We start from the raw sequence: 23,035 nt of genomic DNA, 5'->3' as shown, positions 1-23,035 counted from the left end.
AAAGCCTCACAGTCAGACTCCTATCACCACTTACCTGTGGGGCATCTGGCACTGAATTTAAATTAGATCTCTGTCTTAATTCAGGCCTCATTTTTCTTCTCTTTCTCTGGTTTACTTCACTGAGCTCACTGGTGTGCAACTGATGAGGCTGCAGCATAAAAAATAGTGAGTCATAGCCCCTTAGCAGCAGACTGCAGGCATAAAATACAGCACACATCATCATCCACAATATTTTTTGAAACAAAACAACAACACAGCCCAGTGATTCAGCATCAGTGTGGGTTGCAGTACACGAAGGTTTGTCCTGGAGCCCTCCTGCGTCTGATTTCTTCCTTCATTTCATGAGTTTAACAACCCCTACCCCACTGCCCTCCCTTCTTAGATTCCATAGGAGCTGGGCCTCATGTGCATGGACATCTCTGTGCCTGTGAAATCTCCTCCCAGACAGATGGAATGCTGTCAGTCTGAGCAGTGCTGCTGTCTTTCCAGCAAGCCTCCATGCTAAGGGTTTCTCTGTGAAGGGTGGCAGGCAGCTGGTTATTTATTGCTGCAATAAGCACTGGCAAGCAAATGACAATATTTTGTGCTGTGGGCTGCTTGCTGTTCCTTTCAGCCTGCCCAGGGATTTCTGTTTGTGCTCACTCTGGGTACAGGTGGAAGCAAGGGAGGGCTTGAGTTTTACAAGTTCACTGTGTTTTATAAATGTAGCACTGCCTGTGTCAGAGAGGTTATCTTACTCCAAAAGTTATTTGGGTTTGTGAAGAAGGTAAACCCTTTGCATTCCTGCCTTCCATAAGTGCCTACAGACTGTTTTATACAGCTCTGAGTAATGAAATTATGCATGTCAGTACTAAAGGAGTGCAGGCTGCAGTGTCTGACAGGAATAGTTTTGGGGTCTTGTGTGTGTGATTTTTGTGGCTGTTGTTGTTGGGGGGTTTTTTTAGTTAATTTGTTTGTTAGGTGTTTTGGTTTCCTAATCTGCAAATAGGAGACAAAAACAACCAGAAAGACTAAGCCTGGGAAAACAGACAGGTATACTGTTATGCCTTCTAGATCACTGGAGGCTTTGGTACTCTCATAGTGGTCTGTTTGTATGTGTGTATTTCTGGCTCAATGATGCAAACATTTTCTTTTTTCTATTTTTAAAATTAAATTTAAACCAGTAATGATCTCAGCAGGAATCTGAACGTTGGTTCTGTGTCTGTTGGACGAAAAGGAAAAGCAGTAGAATCAAAATCAGTCACTTCTTTCACAGCAGGTAATTAGATTTTAAAACTCAATGCAACAGGAAATCATTGAGGCAAAGAGTTTAGCCGTGAAATAAAGGTGACTTTGCACTGATGTTGGTAATAAGAGCAAGCTCACTCAGTAGTTCTTGCTGATACAAATGTTGCTGAGCTATTGAAAACATCTGATGGTGTTTCAAGGCTTTTGTTAATCTCTGTGTAATTTCAAGTGTCAGGTCACACCCACATATCCCCACCACGAGGTTGCCGCCTAGAACAGACCACAAGTGGAGGGGACATACCAGACTTGAAGCTGATCTAATCCTGCCTGGTACCTCCTTCCTTTCCCCTTTAGAAAAGACTATTCCTGTTCTGCAGGTGGAAAAGCTGAAAACAATGCTGTCATAGGTACAGCTCTTCCCTTCACTAGACTGTATCTCTTAAGAACTGTTAATTGAAAAGAAATCCTTGGACAAGATGCTCAGAATCAGGAGCAGAAGGGGATTGTTTGACTAGAGAAGCAGGTAAGGCAGAGTTGAAGGAGGGGAGAAATTTTTTGGGGGTCCACAGTGTAGGTTGTATTTGTGTATGTGTAAATTTTACAGTGATGTTTTACCTTATTAATTAATAACCCATAGATAGATAAATCAAAACTACAGTAATTTGTACAGACCTAAGGAATACTCATCCTTAATATGCTGACCCAAAGTCTAGCCCACGTCTTTCTGTACTATTCATAATACAAACTTATTTTGAATTCAATTATTTAGGCAGTTATTGTCTATTAAGATTGCAAAGAAATGCATCATCTCTACTTCTGGCCGTGGTGCAGCACAGGTGGGATCTGTTTCATGATGTCTTACCATTCAGTAGCAACTTCTTGAAAGGATGAACATTGTGCTGAAGAGCTGAATTGAAGGAGAATCTGATTTACAGAGCTACCATCTGCAATCCCAGCTGAATTTAACATTGTTCTACATTGCTGCTTCTCTAGATGTCTAATGAGGTTATTTCTAGGTTAATTTTTCTCCTGATGCAGTCTCAATTAAAATGTAAAGAAAGCAGCAGAAGTTGCAAAATAAAATAACTGGAGAAGATCCATTTTGTGCTGCACCAGTGCTTTGTGGTAGGGTGTTTGTTACAGCTGCTAATTATTATTTTGTATGAGGCACTTGCCTGATAGCATCTGTGTGTGTGTGAATCATCTGCAGAGCCTGTGACAGCATTCCAGAAGTGAACTCCAGTGGCTGAGACGCTGAGTTTGTGCCAGTGAGTTTCATGCCTGTCTTGGATTGAATGGAAGGAAATATTAGGATTCTTAAGCCCAGAAATCTTGGAATATAAATGGAAATATGTTTGCATTGTTAAGAAATCACCTATTGCTATTAGCTTTCAACAACCTGCTGACAGTTAATGGAGACAGTGATTTATTTCTGATGTCACTCTAGCTGGGATTTTTTTTATTTTGAAGAATCATTCTTTTGCAGAAGATTAAAGCAAAAATGAGGTTGATAGTTGGGTGTGATATTCAGAATAAAAGCATCATGCTCCATAATTATCACCTGTGAACTGCAAACCTCCCAGGGGGAGTTAGACCATGTGGTGAGAGAGGGTCATGGTGTGTTCTTGGCAAATGAGATTCTTCATGCACAAAACAAAATGCTGGGTTTGCCTGTGCTGTTGCCACATGCTGCACAAAATAGTCAATCATGTAAATTCTTTAGGACTTCTCTTTTATTAACAGTGCCTGGCAATTAAATATTTGTAGATGGACCTTTGATTATGGATTAATTGACTGCTTTCTCTACAGCTGCTGAAGAGTTAGAATGAGGGGATATAAAACCTAGTGGTATCTCTCAGGCAATAGTTTGTCTTTAAAAAGTGCCTGTGGCTGGTTTAAATACTTCAGTCTAACAACCTGCTTTGTTACATCTTGTGTTTATCAAAATCTTTCTCCCCCATCCCTGTACAAAGGCACTGTGCTGTTTCTAGATGCCTCTGCCCAATTGTGTGTTGAAGTGTGGAAGCCTGTGCTTTCTGGGGTTATACTGATGGTTTCCCCTCTCTTGATCCTCCTGTCAAGTAAACAAACAAACCAGAAGCACTTCTTCATATGATTTCAGAAGGAAATCCTTCAGAGAGGATCTGCCAGGAGTCTCTTACCTATTGACTACAACCCCAGTTTGCCTTTCCAAAGTGGTGCAAAATGAGTGTGTAGGGATCAAGCTGAGCCAGATGCTCTTGCAGCAAAGCCATGGAAATAAACACATTATTTCAGGCTGTACTATTGGAACTAGAGCCAAATTTGGCCTCCTTAGAAATACTGCAATTCAATGTGCCACAAGATCCTGCTCATCTTAGTTCCTGTGGGATCTTGGAGCAGGTATTAAGGCAAGAGTGATCCCAAAACAGTGGGGTGGTCAAATTTGAGGGAAGACAGGAGGCTTTCTTTGGTTTAGCAGCCTCAGTGAAGGCATTTACTTGAACCTTCCAAGCTGTTTGAAGCCCTGCCAGGCAATAGCTGGGCCCTCCTTTCTCCTCACCACTCAAGCAGACCTCTGTAGCTTTTCTCAGCCAGTAAGTTATTGGCTGCTGCAGCAATCTGGTTGCCTCACTTGATTATTGCATGAGAAAACAATCAGGCTTCACTGCTGTTTTGGAAGCTGTTACATCTGGTAATGTGTCTGGGGTTTTCCATTTGCAAAACACTGTTGATTGCCAATTTGAAAACAGTTATTTCTGGGACCAGTGTGTTCCTGTGGATTTTACTTGTCTTCAGGACACCACAGTATCTCTGATTGCTCTGCTGCAGTGACAAATGAAGTGACAGAAGTGACTGTGCTGATTTAACTCTTGGTTTGTCTTTTTCTGTAACACTTTGCCCAAAACCATCCTTGTCCTCCCTCTGTGAGTGTTTGTGTGAGCATCTGTGGTCTCATTAACATTCATGTGAGTATTCCCTAAAGCTCAGTGCAGTCTTTAAAACATGTCACTGTTCAAAATGTGCTCTGGTGCACGTTAAGTCCTGCTTAAAGGCAAAAAACTAAGCCACAGGCAGTGCAGTAAATCACCTGGTAACCCCTTAGCTATACCTTGGTACAAAGAGCTCTCTTGGGGAGAGCATGTGCATCCAAAGGAGCTGCAGTTTGTATAGCTTCATACCCTGGATAGCTCCTGAAATCCTACTGCTCAGGGCCCATCCACTTGATGTAGAGGACAAAGTTCATTCAGGGATTCATTAGAATAAACAAAACCTGAGGCATTTTTTCTGTCTCCACATGTTATGAATAAGAAGCTTGACTAGGCCAATATTCAAGCAGCAATCAATTTATTAATTAATATGGTAAAGTATGAGCAATACACGTTGGGTACAGTGGGGGAAGTTTTCCCTCCAACTGCACACCCATAGTTGAGGGTTACAGGTATTTATAGGGGTACTCATCAGCTTTTTTCAGCAGTTTCTATTCCCAATTTTTACGTCACAGTTCTATACACTATTGTGATTTACTTTTTCTCGGGATGTATCCCAAAAGGAGTATCCCCAGATGGTGGTGGTCCGGTTTCTGAAAGAAGAAAGACGAATCCCATCTGGCGAAGTCCAGCTCCCCAGATGTGTGTCCACCTTTCAATTGCAAAGACTATAAATCTCATAACAGTGATGTCCAGCTTCCCTTGGTCGAAACTATAAATCCTTGAGTTGATGTTCATCTTCCTTTCTCAAGCTGCTTTTCTCTGCTTCAATAAGGCATTAGATAAGCATATTTCCTTTATATATATTCCAAAGCTATAGTTTCAATGATACAAGTAATATTCTAAAATTATACTTCAAAAGGTTATTATTGCAGAGCTTTTTATGGATTAAATGCAAGCAAAAAGCAACATCTTTAACACCTTAATTCCAATGCTCCTAAATCAACTAGGGTTAATTGCAAACAACAGATAGGTTCAAAGGCCTTTTTCCATGCTGTATTCTCCTCAGTTATTATTAGAATTCACAGCTCTCCCATTGTCGGGGTCCACACATTTTGCATTCACAAAGACACACGTTGTCTGTTTGTACCTGACACAAAACACAGCTTTGCATCTCACACACAGAGCTCCAGACTCTAAATGCCCTGCAGATGAGGGGTGTGGGGATGGGTGCTTGGAAGAGTTGAAGCCTTGCTCTACTCAGCAGTGATCTAAGAAATTACATTGGGAAAGTTAATATGGAGATGTTGGCATCTCTTGCTGAACACTCTTTCAAGTCTGTGGGTTTAGAGTATTTCAGATTATTGTTACCTAGATGTTCTGCTCTTGGGTTAATATTGCAGAATGAAATAGCACATTAGCTGTAAGAGAATATTTTATTAAAATACTTCTTGGCTTGTTTCCTGAAACTTTTCAAATATCCTCCCTTTCATATGTGCTCAGTAATCTGTTAATCTTTTTTCATAATATTTTTACAAAACTGGGGAGTGTTTGTGGTTTTTTTTAAAGGAAATTAAATTCTGTTTTCAGCTAGGGGCTTTTCATTAGACTCAGTCTGCAGCATGTGTCTCTAGCATCAGTATCAGCCTGATGCTGGGCTATAATTGACTTTTGCATTCTCTCTGAGCAGAGTTCACCTCAAAACCTAAGATCTGAGGGAAAAAGTAATTTGTGCAGATGCTCTTCATAAAACAAAGACAGATTAAATCTGGAGCTGTCACAGAATTGCTCTTACAGATGCATCTGCTGCAAAATAATTACCTCTCTTGAGCCCAGTAAGTTAATCAGTGTCTCTTGTTTGTGTCTGCAGTGAAAACAATTAAAAGCTCATTTCCTGGTTTTTAGATAAACCTACAGATTCTCTGATTTTTAGGGGTAATTAGATTTATTTTGATGTGTATCACAGTCCAAAGTGTTCCTGTTGGACAGCTAGCTGTCTGTAATACAATTTACTTGTAGCCAGGATGTAATTTCTTTTCAGTCACTTCTTTTCCTTGTGATGGTTTTTGCTAATGAGTTCAAAATCCTTTTGTCTCCTCTCATGTAAATTGCACTTTAAAAGCTTAGGGCTCTTTGTACAATCATGAGAAACGCCATTATTTGTATCTATTTCAAGCTTTCTTTAAATTAATTTTTTGCAATATCAGGAAAAATTCTCTACTATAGCTGAGAAACCACTGATCACTCACAGGCAGTGAGATGTGTGCACCAGGTGCAGGCAGGTGGAGAGGGACCCCAGTGAGATGGGCAGTGAGAAAGCAGCCACGGGCACTGACACCTAATGCAAGGCAGCAAATGATGCCTTTCTCCCTGCTTTGCACAGCCCCTGCTCCGCCAGGACAGATCCTTTGCTGCCTGCAGATTGACTCTGCTGCCTGGAATGTCTGTTTTGTTGGCCACGAGCAGATTTAAACAACTTTTCCTGTGCCTTCTCTTCCTCATGGCTTGGCAGGAGCACAAAGTGTTGAGGCAAAGTTTGGGAGGGAAAAAAGCTCCAAACCTCAAAAAAACCCTAGAGTGTTTTAAACTCTGTTGGACAGGGTGGTGATAGTAGACTTAAAAAAGAAGTGACAAGACGATTAACCTTGCATGCCTTCTTTAGGATGGCTTCATTTTGCTCTTTGCGCTCTGCTTGAGACTTAGCACTTGTGATCTAATGCCAAAATCTGTCTAAAATATACCTTTGGTCTCCACCTCTGTGGGAATACCTTAATCTCTGAACTGTGTCAAAGCTGCGCTGCTGCAGACTGGCCTCCAATTTTTTTGTTATAAAGAAAGAGTGACAGTATCTGCAGAGAGGGCACTAAGCCCCTGGGCAGGCAGGTAGATATATTTGTTTCATTTTAATTCTCAGTGGACCTTTATTTTATCCTGATTCAATTGCTTACTCAAGGGCACGATTTTTTTTCTTTTTTTTGTGTGCCCTTAATGCATTAAACATTTATCCAGGTCAAGGAAGCATCAGATATATTTTGCATTGTCTTAAGAGTCACAACTAAACTTCAGTGGTGACCGTGGCCAAGGGGAAGTGGAAGAATGTGGAATTGGGAACTGGATTTGTGTGTAGAGTGGAGGGAATAAAAAATTCCTGTGCTGTAAACACAGAGGTTTTAAAACCTCAAGGCTGAGGGATCATCTGAATGTAAATTTTATTTTCTGACAGCTGTTCTTGACTTAGTTTTATTACTGGGAAATGCACATAGGCACGTTTTTTGTAATTCAATAATGTTCCAGTCCAAATCACTTTTGACTATGAGCATTTTCTGGCACGCTCTTGTATTGCAGCTACACCTTCTTTAAGAGGCTCAGGTGTCTATATTCTGTGCAGAAGTGTCCTCTTGCAAAAGTGCTGAGGCTCTCAGCTGGCTTGTGAGGAAATGAAAGAGATTAAGGTAGCAGGTTGTCAAGGCAATGGAACACAGATTAACTACTTATGTCCTCACATTGCCCACATGTGATCTAAAAAAAACCCTTTTAAGTAGCCTTTGAAGACAAATCCCAAAACTTGAGCTGAAAAGGTTCACTGAAGCCTTTCTTTCAGAATTCCATTTTATTTAGAAATAAAATTGATGTATTTGCTGCAATCACAGAATCCAATCTGTTTGAATTGCATACTCTTTAGGCCTTTTAAAACAAAATACTTGAGCTGATCTTGAACTTCTTGGGATTTAAAAGAAGTTAAAAGAAAATTATCCCAAGGTGTGATCTGCTAAATTATGTGGGCTGTCAAATCCCACCCACCAACCAGTGTCAAATATGAACAAGGAGACTTGAGCTTGTGCTGGAACACAGCTGTCAGGAGTATCAGTGGTAAATTACTAAACTTTCATTTTTATTTGAAAAATGGAATCTACCTTCACTGTTAAGGATCTGTTTTATATCATACACATATCATACTTACACAATTTTATCATTCAATAAGAATGTAAATTTTCAGGAATTCACCATGTTAGATATTTGCTTTTTCGTTTGAATAGGTGAATGGCCATACGAATATGGTTAATACTATTAATTATGGTTATATGAATGTTTACCAGGAGTGCTAATCACTATCATTAATTCACTGACATTTTTAAATGTGGTTGCACCTGTGTTCTCATCCAGATGCCAGGAGAGCAATGGGAATTGCTAAATGCCCCAATTACATTGGTTGCTTCACAATAAAAAACAAGAGCTGTGCAGTTTTGGGAGTCTGATCAATAAACTGCAAATTCTGAACTTGCTGGTGTTTCCTCATCTCTGCATCTGTAGTCTCTCTAGTCCCTCCTCAGAGAACAAATTCTAAACAAACACGAGCATTATTCATCTCCCTGCTCTGTGAAAGTCATACAAAGACTCCCACATCACCTTGAAAAACAGTTGGAGAGTAGTTCTTTACTATTTGTAAATGATCAACATATTTATACCTGCAAATATCAGATGTTCTTAAACGTTTTCTCTCTTTCCCTACCTTGCTACTTGTATGATTATTTTTGAATGAAGTGGCTATTTTCAGTTAGGCAATCTTAGGGTGTAAGGTGGATGAAAAATATTTCATTTAATTAAGGATCAGTGAAGTTGCCCTAACTTGCTCTGGTGTATCTGTCCTTTTCCTCACCTTATTTTGCAGGAATTAATTAGTTTTTCTATTCACAAGTATTTGGTTGCAGTAACTATCACTAACCACAGTTCGTCAGTAGTTCAAGGAGTTGCTAAAAAGCTCTAAGCAATTGTTTCACACACAGCCCCAGGCTCTTTCCTGACGTGTGTGCAGCCTCCTAGGAGAGCTATCCTGGTGCTGTGTGACTATAATATGGAATGGACAATGTTTTTGTTTATTTTGTGTGCTTTGTAAACAAGATTTTGGTTTTCACTTGCCTTCATAGTTTACCCAGAGTTGTATCCACAATTAATTCGGGTGAAATCTTTGATTTGGGGCAGAACTGAGAGGTTTGGGTGCCCCCAGATCAGCTCATGGATAAGAAGTTTTCATAAAAAGCAGGACTAACAGGCTGCAGAGCCAGGTAAAAGGATGTAAACAAGTGTGGAGTGACTGAAACCTTTTGCTGTTTCCCTTTGAGGGCCAAGCTGGGAGATGCCTGCATTGCCAAGCCTTCCTCGTGACTGGCTGAGAGGACAGAGTGAGAACATGGGGATGGAGACTTGCTTGCTCAGTGTTTTTTCTTCTTTATAGCTTCTAAAGTCATACTCCTTGTCAAGGACCTTCTGCTCTGTACTTGAGGTTTTCTCAGTCCCTGCAGAAGCACAGAGAGTTTCACAGCCATGGCTGGGTAGGAGTGTGCAGCCCTGGGCCTGAGGATTCACTCCCAATATCCTTCTTAACTGAAATTGGAAATGGTTATAACTTTTCAGGTGCTTGGTTTATTAGCCACAGACAATTCCTGCAGGAAGCTGGTTGATTAAATGGCAAAACAATTCTGTTCAAAGCCCAGTTTTGTCTCAAGCTAGTTCTGATGGAAGAGGTTGTCTGTGATTCCCTAAACAGCATGTAGATAATTAAGGAAAAGCCCTTGTGGTTCTCAAGCCTCCAGCATTTGTGAATGGTCTATAAATGTGCCTATTGCTGTAGTCCAATTTCTGTTCATTACTTGATCTTTAGTAATGCTGCAGCAAAACTAGATGGCTCAAATATTTATTTAATATATACCTTTAAAGTAGCAAGCCAAAATGTCACAGACTAGTAATAAGAAAATGTCCCCCAGGTTATTAAATTTGTATATCTTGTTTGCTTTTCATTGTAGTCTGTACAGTTTGTGTTTTGTCTCTTGAAAATTTCCTTGATGACTGTTTGATGTATCTGACACTGATTTTTTCAGTGTCAGGCAATTTAATTTATTAGCCTGTGGAAAACTGATAGGTGGAGATTGGTATCTTGCTTCCATTCTTATTTTTGAGTCTGTTTTTTGATTTTTAATCAATGTCTGGTGCACAAGGCCCCACTGGCAATGCAGAAGAAGAAAGATGTCACAGTTTGGGGCTTACAGCCCCCATGGCTGGAGAGGATGTGGGTCTGCTCTTTTCTGTGCCAAGGCACTGGAGGCTGGCACATCTCTGCACAGCCTCTTCAGTGCTCACAGCCACATCAGGCCTGCAGGGAGACTGGCTCATTCTGCCTTCAGATTTCTACCAGAATATCAGTAGTTTTATTTGCCTTTGTACCTGCTATTTGTTTGTGCTTTTTGAGATAATTTGTTGGTTTCATTTTTCTATCCCTGCTTCTAAAAGAAGAGCAAGCCTTTTTGTGTTTGTCTGATGTGCAGCATATTTTCAGGAGCATGACACAGACTAGAAGCATGGTTTCAAAGCCATCTTATTGCAAGTAAATTCAGGAAACCATCTCTGCAAATGTTCCTCTGTTGTTCTTTCTGAAAGATCAATCCTGACTGGAAGTAAGGACCTTTGATCTGAAGAGGTACAGAGTGCACACATTGAGCTGTTCCAGTCCCATCTAGAGGGAATCAGTCCATCTGTAAGCATTTCTTGCAATACTCCCACCCTCATGCTTCTAGCCTTAGACAAAAATGAGAGATCTTGAAATCTGATAACTGCAAGGTACCCTCTTGTTCTTCTGCTGTAGAACTTGCAGTGATTCTGCTCCTGAAGAATTAAAACTTAGATGGCAATGTGTTTCACAGAGCTAAAATATCTGTGGCTTTTTTTAAATTTGGTAAGAGCATTTGTGTGTTCAGCATTCCTGAAAATCAGTGCACCAGTCTGAGATCTGAACCTAATTGTTAGTTGGTACAAAGTTGAACAAATTCACACAAATGCACCTAGGAGGCATACAAGTCTATAGGTAAGAGGGGTAAAAAGTTGAGAGGAAGCTATATTTAACTGAGTTTCACCTTCCTCTGCCTTATTTCACTCTGTTTTCTACCTCTTTTCAATTTTGGAGTGTTTTCCCCTCCCCACAGCAGCAGTTTTACAGTAGATCATATGTGGTACCCAGGCATCACCTCCACCTCAGGATTCAGCTCTCCAAGTGCAAGACTTCCCATGAAGATGAGCAATGACAGTATTACAGGTCATAACTCTTTTGTTCTCAAAAGTATTTACAAGTAGTATAATTTCACCTACAAGTCAAGAGGGATGCTTGAAAAATACCTTGCTTTGCAGGATTTTCTTGGTCAAGAAACTGCATTTCTGCCTGTGATTCCCAAGTCACTGGTGTCCACATGCGTGCAGGGCTGAAATGCCTGTGAATCTCTTCAGTGTAACCTCTGTGTGTGTTTGTGGGTGTTGAGATTAATGAGTTGGACTTTCAAGTGCTGTAACAGCAAGGGAAGGCAGAGTGCACTGAACAACCCCTCACCCCATCTCCTTTTCCAAGTTCACACAGTCTGTGAACAAAGCAAATATTTTGCTAAGTTTTATATAAGATGTCAGTCTTCTAGGCTGTTCTTCTTATTAAAGATCACTGCCATGGCAGGCTTTTCCCCTTGTGTTTTAGCTGTGTGAGCAGCATCATTTCCTGTTTTTCCAGGCAAACTGTCATAAACATCACTCTCCAAGGAGATGCAGAAGGTAGAATTTTTGTAAACTGATGGTGGGACTTGAGCAGTTTATCTCCAGTGAGAGCTGTCTGTTTATTCTTGCCAAAGGCATTAGCTGGAGATTATTGGTGCTCTTGATTGCTGAAAATGTGTAACTGAATGAGAGACAAAGTATTTCATATCTAAAGAAAGGATATTGCATTGGGTTTTCTTCTCAATGATTGCAAATAGAGCCATGCTTCCTCAATAATACTTGTAGTCTAGGGCTGCTTCCTGTCATTGCCACTGGCCATTACTGAATATTTCACAATAAGTGGCAGTTTTCCTCTTTTTATGTCAGCCCCATCCTCAAAGTGGTGTTTACAGCATTCACTGTCCTGCCTGTTGGGTCCCATTCTTGCCTCTATGAAAGGGTTTGTTAAAGCCCAGAAAAATGGGATTTAATAACTCTCCCACATGTTGGTAGGTTTGGTTTTTTGGTGGTTTTTTCTTTTTTCCTAGTCTTGTCTGTGATCACTAATTCTCATCCAGATAGGTTTTCAAATCCACTTTTAATATCAGCTCACAACTTCTTTAGTTCTGAATGACCACATCAGCAAAATATCTAAAAGTTCAGTATCTTTCCTTTATGAGCCTTGCCAGAAACAGGAAGGATTTCTCCCTGCATGTCTTTTAACTTAAGAAACCATGGAAAATGTTGTCTTCAGACCCTCTTGCTCTCTAGGATAGGTATCCTTGGAGGACTCAGGGTCCCAAGGGTCTTTCTCAGTTCTTGGCTGAAGAGGTGAGCATAGAAAATCCTTTTCTGAGTTCTGGAGTTTCATTGCTCTTAGTAAAATAGAGTTCCTTAGGAAATGCTTCTTGGGTCAGAAAGACAACAGTGCAGAAAGGGCTAACTACAGAATCAGCTGGGGGAAGAAAAGAGACTAGACAAGACTGGAATTGACAATTTCTAGGCTGGAAAAAAATACAAGCAGAAATAACTATCATTTGCTTCACCTGTGCAATGTAACTGAAGTGAGAAAGCTTCTTCAGTCACCATAGAACAAGATTTTCTCCATAAAATTTTTATAAATCTTAAACAGTGAAAATGAGGTAGCAGGATTGTTTCTCATTTGCTTCAAGCACCAGACTTTTATTCTGAAATAGGATGAGCTTAAAGACAAATACAATCTGGGGCTAAATTAGAGCCTTTCATGTATTAAAAAAACAGTACTGCAAGTCACAGATCAAAAGAAGAAAAATCCATCATTTTACTAAAAAATCCTCCTGCTTGCAGGAAGACAGAAGTCAAATCTGATTCAAGTGGTGAGTCTTCCCTGTGGGCAGAGCAGTGCTGTGATGTGGTGATAAAGGACTGGACATGGGTGGAGAGCTCTGATTTTCACCAGCAGAGAAGGCAGAGGCTTGGCTTGGGGGTGCTTGTGTTGGATCCTGTCTGTCAGGGCTGGAATGCCCACTGAGGTGTTTGGGAAAGGAGAGGCTGCTCCAGCACAGCGATGTCTGAGCTTCACTCTGCTCTTCTCACACTCACTTCCCTGAGCTCTCCTAGTGCCTGGTTAGAAGCTGAGCAGTTTGCTCAAGGAGCCTTATCAGAGTTTCCTCTGGGAAATTGGTGCCTGTAGTGTTACACAGACATGGTGAGTCAGGCTGAGTTCCCAAGACTTTGTGTGTAACAGGAAAGCAGCAGATAATTGCAGTTTAATAAAGCCCCTTGATGCCCTCGTCTGCTGGATAATAACTCCAATTGACAGTTCATGTTTTCAGCCATGTAAATTTAAAAAAATTATTATTTATGTTTCAAAGAAGATTTACCCTAAATAATAGACTCTTTAACCTTAGGTCTTAAGCAGTGTTTGAGACAAATAGGAGGCTTTAGGGTTTTTTACTGGCCTGGGAATCATGTAAATTAAACCACCCTAAGCATACCTATTTGAAGAGTGCTTAAATTTGCTGTTTGTATTTTTAGAATGATTTTGAGCTCCAAGGGAAGGAGCTTTCTTGTGAAAATCAAATCTCAGGCACCCCAGTGTTGTGTTGCAAAGACACCAAGTCCCTGTGTGCTGTTGCACTTACAGCCGCTGTTCACAGGCAGTTACTTCCAAAGCCACATCTGGATGTGAAGTTACATGCAGAGCCCATAGCTCTGAGGCCTGGCTGAGGATGTGTCATCCTCCTCAGGCTCTGGGGGCACAGCTGGAAGTGATGGTGTTTATGAGCTGCTTCTGCCCATACCTCCTGCCCTGGCCTGTGGGGCCTGGTTGCTTAGGAACAGATCTGTGAGGTGGCAGTGGTGTTTATCTCTTGGCCTTCAGCAGATAAGGAGTGTTAATTTGTAGTTCATATTGTAGCTGACTTTCCCTGTGGTTTATTAAATCCGGTGTGTTTAAGCAGTGAAAGCTTTCATTGAGCTGAGTTTCCCAGCTGTATTAAAAGCTCAGCGCAGCAGGCGTCGGATGTGAGCTCTCAGAGCAGGGCAGGGTTTAATACCACTGTGACATTTCCAAGAGTGTCTAGGGGAATGCACTGTGCCTGCATATTGCATTTCAAGAGCACTTTACTATTTGCTAGCCTTTTTATTTTTCTTGAATTTCAGATTCCTAAGGGGATTAGACTGAAAGAGAAGAGTTTTTATGCTTCCCTAAAATAACCGCTTACGTCTCGTTCCACGCAAATTGAATCCCCCCCCACAACTTTTCACACCACAAATGTGCAGCAGAAAGAAGAAAAGAAGCAGAGAGCCTGCCTCAGTACTGGGCCATAGCCAGTGCTATTCCTCTGTCACTGTCTCCCTTTTCTGCCCCAATCCCCAAATTCCTCCCATTTTCCTGCCTTTTGCCCACCTTCACTTTCTCCAGGTCTCCTGTCAGAGCAGCTGGCATTAGCAGAGCTCTTGGCCAGCACTCAGAGTCAGACACAGCCACATGTGCCACTCTTGTGGGCTGGAAGATGAAGAATATAGCTGGTTATGTCATGTGTAAAGCAGAGTCTCACAGATCCCATCTTGTGAGCTGCAGCCTACTGTAGATGACAAAGGGAGAAAGCTGGTTTGTGTGGCACCAGGGACACAGCAAAGTAGCAAGGCTTATTATATTCTTATTTTCACTTTCAGTTCACAATTTAAATACCCACAAGGAACAAATTTACTTTGCTTATAACAGTCTTTTTGAATGATAATGTCATCAGAAATTTCATTTTCCCTTTGCCCAAGAAGTCAATAGCTGTTTTCTGCAAGGCAGAGATATTGTAATCTCTACAATTATTCACTACTGTACACCAAAAGGCTTTAGGATCTGTCATTTACTCAATGTGATAAGTGTTTGTGCAGTATTTATACTTATTTTCTTGGTACTTGTCTTTTTGGTGCTATTCCAATTTAAATGTGGTAATAAAAATCCTATAGTGCAAGTATATTTCAGCTCATGTAAAGGAATGGGATCAGCAGCTCACACATTTAACTGTTGTAATCAGAGGAAATGTTCTTAATGCAAGCAAGAGCAATAGAATTTGGTCCTCAAATGTCTAGATTTGCAATTTCTGAGTACTCAGGTGTGTGATTACTGGCAGGCTAAAGTGCTTTCTGAGATTTGGGTAGAAAGAGCTCCTGCCAAATTCTCCTAAAATTTCTTCTTTCTTCCCTGAGCAGAGAGGAATTGCACTCCCCTGGTGATACAGGCACTCCCACTGGAAAGGAGCTAGGTAGAAAGAAAAAAAAAGCAGAAAGATGCTTTTCTATGCATCAGATGTCTCAAGTGCTCCATACCTGTAGGGAGCATGGGACCTGTTCTCAGCCCCTGTGCAGATGGATGCAGCCCTGAACAGGCACAGGTTTGGGTCAGTTGGCAGCTCTGCTCTAGTCCAAGTAGCATCACCTCTCCTTGAGCTTTCCCATGCCATATGGACATGTCTGATGGAGGGGCAAGGAGGGATTGTCTAAGAGCAGGCTGGAGAAACTCTCGGGGACAGCATCTGTGTTTATTTTTCTGTTGTTACTGCGCTTCATGGCAGCCACAGACCCTTTCCTCTGCATGATTGCAGTCACCCCAGTAGATCCTGACAGGCTGGTGGGATAAGAGAAATAAAGCAATCTGTGAGAGCTTTACTGTGCTTGAACAGAGTTATACAGAAACTCAAACAGCTACATTTTCTGTAAGTGCAACTAATTATTGCTGCATTGTTGCCTCACTGAAAGTGGCCCAGGTTCAAAGCAGGATTTGGTTTTGTGCTTCAGGCAGTAGGGTTATGTGCTTGTACCAGATGGAGCTTTTAAATTTTCATCAGCAGGTTTATAAACACAAGAATATCTATCCTTTTATCTGCCCCCAGCTCTTTTACTAATTAGTTGCAAATGCTGAACTTCAATTAGCATGGAGTGGAGGAACAGATGAAATAATATACATTCTTACTCATGATTATCCATCATGTGAGAATGAAATAGACATTAATAATGACTGTTTCAGTTTTTTGGGGCTTTTCTATTGGTGCTTTTTTTCCCCCCTTTAATACTTGGTAGTAAAAATGAGTGAAAATAGCTAAAAATAATGAGGCAGATTCTCTTGTGATGAAATCCTATTGCAGGCAGAGAAGTGAGAGTTTTCAGCCTTGCTCATCTTTGCCTTGACCCCTGTAGGTGTGTTGGGTCAAGCCAACACAAGGGTGTGTGACAGCTGTGTTGTTAAGTTTGCCATGGAAGGATTTTACAAAGGCATTTATAAAACTACATTTTCCTGCTGCTGAGAGGTGGCCAGAGAGGTCTGGGCTTTGAAGCAGCACTGCTGTGTGTTATGAGAGAATCTCAGATTTTCTGAGGGGTGCATGTGCACGGAGAGGCAAAGGGACTGATGAGTTGAATGCTGTCTTTGCCTTTAGCAGCACGTTTGCTGGCCTACAACCTGTGCTTGTGTGCTCTGTGTGTGCTCCAGCTGAGAGGCTCTTTCTGGACCCTGCAGGCATCCTGCTGCTGTGCTTGTTGCCTGTGGTTTATAAATCATTCAGGAGATTTGCACCTTTCAACAGCAGCACCAGCTCTTTAGAGGGTATCAAGGAAGGATCTCTACCTTAACTGGTAACTTTTAGGCAGGAAAAGGTTGGGGTGTATTCTCAAACATCAGTCTTGGCACACAGTTTGAGAATGTATGGGGAAATTGTCAGGAAAGCTGAGGAAAGGCAGCACTTTGTGAGGTATAGATTGGTTCTGGGAATTCTGCATCCAACTTTTCATGTCATAGAATCATAGAATGCTGAGGGGTTGGAGTGGACCTTAAAAACCACATAGTCCCAACCCCTGCCATGGATAGGGACACCTCCCCCTAGATCAGGCTGCTCAAGGCCTTATCCAGCCTGGCTTTGAACACTCCAGGACTGGGACATCCAGCCCTGTTGGCTGTCTTGCCTTAAGAAGGCTTTGCTGGAAAAGTAGTCCACTAGGAGGATAGGGCCTGCTGTTGGGAAATAGAGATGCATAAATCTGAACCAGTAACTGGAAGAAAACTGTTCTCACAATAATAATAATGATGATGAAATATGTTCTGACTAATCACACTCCAGAATATACCCCTGAGACACTTGCTGGTCACTTCTGTGGTGGGTTGTGCTTCAGCATAAGGATGTCAGCTTTGTGGGCCATACTGAGTGTGGAATAAAAAGCAGTAGAGTCTCTGAAGTTGGAAAAGACCTTTAAAAACATTGAGTCCAACCATAAACCTCACACTGCCGAGTCCACCACTGAACCATGTCCCCAAGTGCCACATCTACATGTTGTTTAAACACCTCCAGAGTTGGTGACTCAGCCACTTCCCTGGGCAGCCTGTTCCAGTGCCTGGCAACCCTTTCTGTGGAGTTATCTTTCCTAATACCCAAACTTAGATGGTAGGAGAAAGGCAAAGCAGCATTGCTGAAGTCTCCCCTGACAACATGAAACCAACAGAATTTTTCTTTTCCCGAGTCATGCAGGCTTGGTGTGTGTAGTGGAGGCAGCTGCTGCTCTGTCACAAAATGTGGCTGTGAGCAGGAGGTAGCAAAAGGCCAGCACAGCCCAGGGGTCTGCAATTGCCACAGTCCAGTGGCTCTGGAGTCCAGTTGCCACTTGATTGAATTATCAGAGATGCAAGAGGCTTCAGTTGTAACCTAGCATGGGCTGAGGGGTTACTGAGGAAAAATGGACCCGTTCTCTGCTCTGCTATGCTGATGCCAGAGCTCACTGGTAAAAGAAGGCCACCAAGATTTCTTTGTACTGCATTGGAAGTGACACTGCAAGGGGAGGGAAAGTTCTATTTAAAATTGCATAATCAGAGATGAAGTGCAATTGGGAAGAAAGATCAAAGATAGGAAGGAGGGACAGGAAGAAAGAGATGAGGTACAGTGTGTCTGCACAGACAGCTAATTTCCCGTTAATGAACCCCTGCTTAGGAAGGGAAGGGTGGCTCTCTGTACCAGGAGAGAAAAACAGCCTTCTGCCACCACACTGAGACTCCCTTTGAACATGGTCTCCTACCAGAATGAAGGGCTGCACTCTGCTTCATATCTCACAGAATTAGAAAAGACCAAGCTATTTTCTGACTGCCTGCATCCTGCTTATGTAACTTGCAGATGACGGCTGTGCAACCTCTGGCTGAGCCCTGGAAAATTTCCTTGTCGGTGACTCAGGTGCTTGGCAAACGGTCTGGTGCAGTGGGCTTGGAGATGAGATTGCAGTCAGAGGCACTGCCTGGCTACCAGAGCCCAATTCAAGGTCTCTTTGTGGAATTTCTTCCTCCTGGAAGCTGGCTGATTGTCCTGGTCTTGTTGCTGCCAAGTGTCCCTGTTGTGCTGTGTTAATTAGTGCAAAGCATCCCCTTGATTGCTGTGAAGCAAGAGAAAACCACAGCCCTGTTATCCAGAGATGTGGGTCAGCAAGGAAGGAGGAGAAGAGCTAGGCAAGAACAAGTCCTTGGCCTTTGCATTAATTTTATCCATAAAAATTCCATCAGAGGACTGGGAGAGCGTTTAGTGCAGCAGGGCTGCAAAAGTGGGATTTCATGGGGAAGCACAGAGTCCCCCTTTGCAGTCCTCATTGTGAAACTCCATGCAGTCACCAGAACAGTGCTGGTTTGGAGGCTGTGAATCTGGCTGAAAGCTGGAGGTCAGGACTGCACATTGTGCTGGAGTAAAGTTGACACTATTAAAAGTAAGGATTAGACCCAGGGGTAAGGGAAAAAACTGAAACAGATGCAGAAGTGTCTTAGCTGCAAACCAGACTTCCTTGTGGGTCAGCTGTCATCTCCAGGAGCAGCAGAGCCCAATTTCCACCTCTTTGGAAGTGGAACTGAGAGGAGCCAGGAGATTTGTACCACCATGTAGGTCCAGTCACTGCAGTGTCAAGGCTGGGACAACTGTGAGGTGCCCAGATCAGCCCATCGTACACCAACCTGTGCAGGAAGGCCCTGGGGCAGCCCAGCTGTGTTCAGAGCAGCACTTGCTTTGCTCATGCAAAGAGCCTGTGTGCCAGACTGCAGTGGGAGGGGGACAGAAAAAGACTTTGCCACAGGGATGACCTGGTGACTAATGAGTTTCATTGATCCTCTGCTTGCAGGAGGGAGCAATCCATCATCTGCAGCTCCTGCAGCCGGTTCTGCTGAAGGCCCTCAGGAAGCAAACGTGGGCTGTTACCTAAAAGCAGGGCTGTGTGAGCCCTCTGAACCTAATGGTGTGCTCTCTTGGATGCATGAACATGATGGTGCAGAAGATCCCAGCATCAGGGACTCTCTGGATGGCTTCTACAAAATGTATTGCAGACAGCAGCCAGAGAGAGAGGACCTGACCTACAAGGCTGCCTCGCGGTGTCTGTCACAGAAGATGTCAGAGCTGGAGCAAAAAGATGGGACAAAATACGTGTCACGATGCCTGCAAATGGCACAGCTGGTCTTGAACAGAGATGGATGTAAGATCTTTCCAAACCACCCCCCTTCTGCTTGCTTCTCAAAGCCAGCTGAAGGAGAAGTCTTGTTGGAAAACAGGAGGAGGACACCTGGACTCTCAGATGATGTCTTGCAGTTCCTCTTGGAACAAACAAAGGCAGAACGTAGCCCTGATGTGTCACACGAGAAGTGAGCAAGACACTGCTTTGTTTGTGTCATGGAGGCTTTGCTTTCACTCCAGAAAGAGGTGACTTTCTTGGACAGACATTGTTCTCCAAGCACCACCTTCAGCACCAGCTGCTCCATAGAGGGTTCACCCACACCTTGCTCTCTGAGGGCAGCACTGCTTTAGGAGCCCCTGTGCAACTGCCTGGGATGTGTTGACTGATGCAGTACTTGTTGCTGGGACATCAAACATGATAATTTATACCTACCAGGATTCTAAACTGGCCTGCATCCTTACCCCAGGGTAACAGTGGTCCAGGCCAAATTCAGCCCCTGGGTGGGCATTGCTGTCCAGTGCTGTTGGCTAGAACAGAATGTTTGATTAACCTTGGCATGGTGTGCTCCAGCCCTGCAGAGGGAAAGTTAAGATTTTGTTTGGAATATTTGTCTCCACAGGGTGCCTGTTAGCTCTGTGTTTTTACCTACAGACATATAACCCCACAGTTCATTTCTGCAATGCCAAGTGAGTTTTTCTGACAGAAAAAATGTGTGTGTGCATGAGAAAGAGAAAATACAGCTCTGGGTATGCTCTCTGACAGTGCTTCTGTCCTATTTACCTCCTCACCATTACCTCCCCCAACAACCTTCAGTTCCTTTCTGACTTTCATGGTGGTGCTAATGAGATCCCTGGGGGAAAGTTCCCTTTAAAATGAAATGGATCTCTCTGAGCCCAAAGAGGCTGATGTCAGTCAGCAACAGAGCAATGAGCCCACACAGACACTTAAGGTTTCTCTCTCAGAAGCCTCCCAGCTCGGTGGCTTCTTTGTTGCTTTACTGCCTCTGCCAGGCAGATAAATGTCTTTGTGCATGTTTTCCACCCCCTGGCCTGTGGACTGAAGAGCAGTTTGCTGTAGTGATGTTGTTGGCTGGCTGGGGAGGCCATTCTGCAGCGTGGGTGTGAGCAAGGAAGCACAGAGTGCCAGGGGAAGGGAAGTGTTTAAGATGACAGCAGATGGGCAAAGGAGAAGGACAGAAAGGGTGGTTGGGCTCTCAAAGGTCACCATCAGTGTGGTTGCTCCAGTACAGCCACAGGGCTCACACCAGTTTTGGAATTTGGTGTCCTGTGTTTGCCAGCCCAGCTGCAAACCTGTCACCCACTCCCTGTCCACAGTGGCCAGATCTCAGAGTGGGTGTTTGTGTTCCTGCATGTCACATTCCCTGCTGCAGTCCCACATGGGGCTGCTATTCCTGCCTTGCTGCCCCTGGCAGATTGGCACAGCTCTGTGCTCTGCAGGTGTTTCCAGCAAAGGCAATGGAAATTTGGCTGCTGCCTTCAGTCAGAGCAGGAGGGGGCCCAGCTGGCTGCAAGTTATGGCCAAAGTCTTAGGACTTGCTTTAATTTCTTTTTGCAAATAGAGAAATTAAATAGATTTATATTGGAAGTGCCTGGGTTTAGTTTCCTGTCCCTGAGTCATCATGGAACCAACACATTTAGCTTTGTGGTGGTCCTGCTCTGTGTGTTGCTTGCTTGCTTTATGGCAGAGGTGTTGTACATGTGCAGGAGGGCACACAGAATATTGGAGCAGACCTTCAGCTCCCCCAGCATTACTCAAGTTAATAATGCTAAGGGGGAAAAAAAGAGGTGGGGATGCAGCATCATTTCTGTAGCAGCAAACAAACCCACAGGTGCTTGTGTATCAAAATCCAGATGAAAGCATCCTGCTGGCAAAAACTATAGAGAATGGCAATATCAGCTAGTTTAGCCACAGCTACAGCTGGAAAAAGCAAGCATGCTCCTGAGTGTGCTGTCAGTAGTGACAGTAACATCATGGCCCCTCTGCCAGCTCACTCTGCTTAACCCCACAGATCTGTCACAGCCTCAGGGACACTGGTTTGACAGATGTAGGGAGATACTGCTGAGGATGTACAGGGAAAAAGGAAGGTCTTCATTGTGAATCACATGTTGTTGCTTTTAATCTTTGCCAGTGTTTATGCTGTTCCACACAGTTAAATTAGCTGCTGTGCAAAGCCCCTTAACTGCCATTTTAAGGGAAGTAAACTCCCATGAAGAGAGAGATGGAGAAACCAGAGGTCTGCATCTGAATTCCTTCAATTGCTATGTTTGGTTTATTGATGAATTGGTCAGTGGTTTAGGTTAGCTTAAAAACCATCTGATCTCCTAATCAAACTTAAAAAAAAAATTAAAAAGAAAGCCAAAGACATTCAATTTCCACAAAGAGAGCTTGCAGAAAAATAGGAAGTTCCTGCTCTTCAAGAGAGATCTGCTGCTACTGATGTTTGAGACATCCCTACTGGGTTTTGATGGAAGGGCAAAGAAGCTCAGAATGACAAAACAGAGAAAAGGTGGCTGCTGGAAGAGCATGAAGAGAGATACTGGCAGAGGAGAGCATGAAACTGTTCAATTTTAAGGACCAACGTAGGCAGAACAGACTGGATGCAGCTGAAAAATTTGGATTATGACTCATATCTACAAATCTTGTCTGGCATCTTGCAGAGGACATGGTAATGTCTGTGCTGCTGAAACATGCAGTCTTTTGAGAAGTTTGCACCCCTCAGAATCAGGAGTGGTGCAGCTCTGTGCACTGCTCACTTCCAGTGGATCATGGATATGACTATCCATGGCTTCCTCAAGGGAAAAAGCAGTCATTTTGCATGGCAAGTACCAGGAGTGGTATGAAGCCCTCAGAGAAATGTCCCATGTTCTGCCCATTTCCCCCCAGCCTGTGCACTAATCTGAGAAACTGAGTTTATTCCTGGGTGGTGAAGTGCCATCCTCTCTCCCTGGCTTGCACTTGACTTAGTTTTGACACTTGTGTGGTTTCAGCTGTCCCTCTCTCCCCAGCTTGTTGGCCTCCCCAGCACTGGAGTTCTCACCTGGGCTGGCAAAGCCAGCTGCTGGCACCTCTGTTCATTCCCCTGTGTGTGTGTGGGGGCTGCTTTAGCAAAGGCATTTGGGGGCTCACACTGCAGAACAAATCCAAGGGGGGGTTTCCTTCTGTTTGTTCAAGGCTCACAGCCAAGGAGCAGCTCTCTGAGCCTTAGAACAACACCAGAAAACCTACGCCACCTTTCAGGGCTCTGGGTATACCAAATCCCACAAGATCCTAAGCAAAGTGTGTAAGTGAAGTAAAAGATGGGGAATCAGTCCCATAAGGTGGGACAAGCAAGGCCAAAATTGATTCCCCATTGCCAAGCAGGAGGAGCACAGGGCATGGTGAGGATTTGCCTTGGCCCGGGGGTTTCCCTGCTGCCCAGCCCAGATCCA

At 43.2% G+C, this 23,035-nt stretch overlaps 1 protein-coding gene across 7 annotated transcripts in view; it reads left to right on the top strand.

Moving 5' to 3' along the window:
- Positions 1–23,035, top strand: part of SHLD1 (shieldin complex subunit 1) — a 37,625-nt gene that overhangs the window by 13,643 nt on the left and 947 nt on the right. For 6 of the 7 annotated variants that reach the window (XM_064709280.1, XM_064709279.1, XM_064709277.1 and 3 more), the window contains exon 4: positions 19,260–20,345. In XM_064709280.1, the coding sequence (XP_064565350.1) occupies positions 19,260–19,777 (518 nt within the window). In that variant the 3' untranslated portion in view covers positions 19,778–20,345. Of the gene's footprint in view, positions 1–19,259; positions 20,346–23,035 lie in introns of those variants that run through there. The other variant, XR_010439645.1, reaches the window with a different exon arrangement.

The sequence above is a fragment of the Zonotrichia leucophrys genome, chromosome 3 (assembly GCF_028769735.1).
Source record: "Zonotrichia leucophrys gambelii isolate GWCS_2022_RI chromosome 3, RI_Zleu_2.0, whole genome shotgun sequence".
Classification (NCBI taxonomy): Eukaryota; Metazoa; Chordata; class Aves; order Passeriformes; family Passerellidae; genus Zonotrichia; species Zonotrichia leucophrys.
Note: the sequence above shows the minus strand (reverse complement) of the source record. Positions and strands in the feature narration are given on the sequence as shown.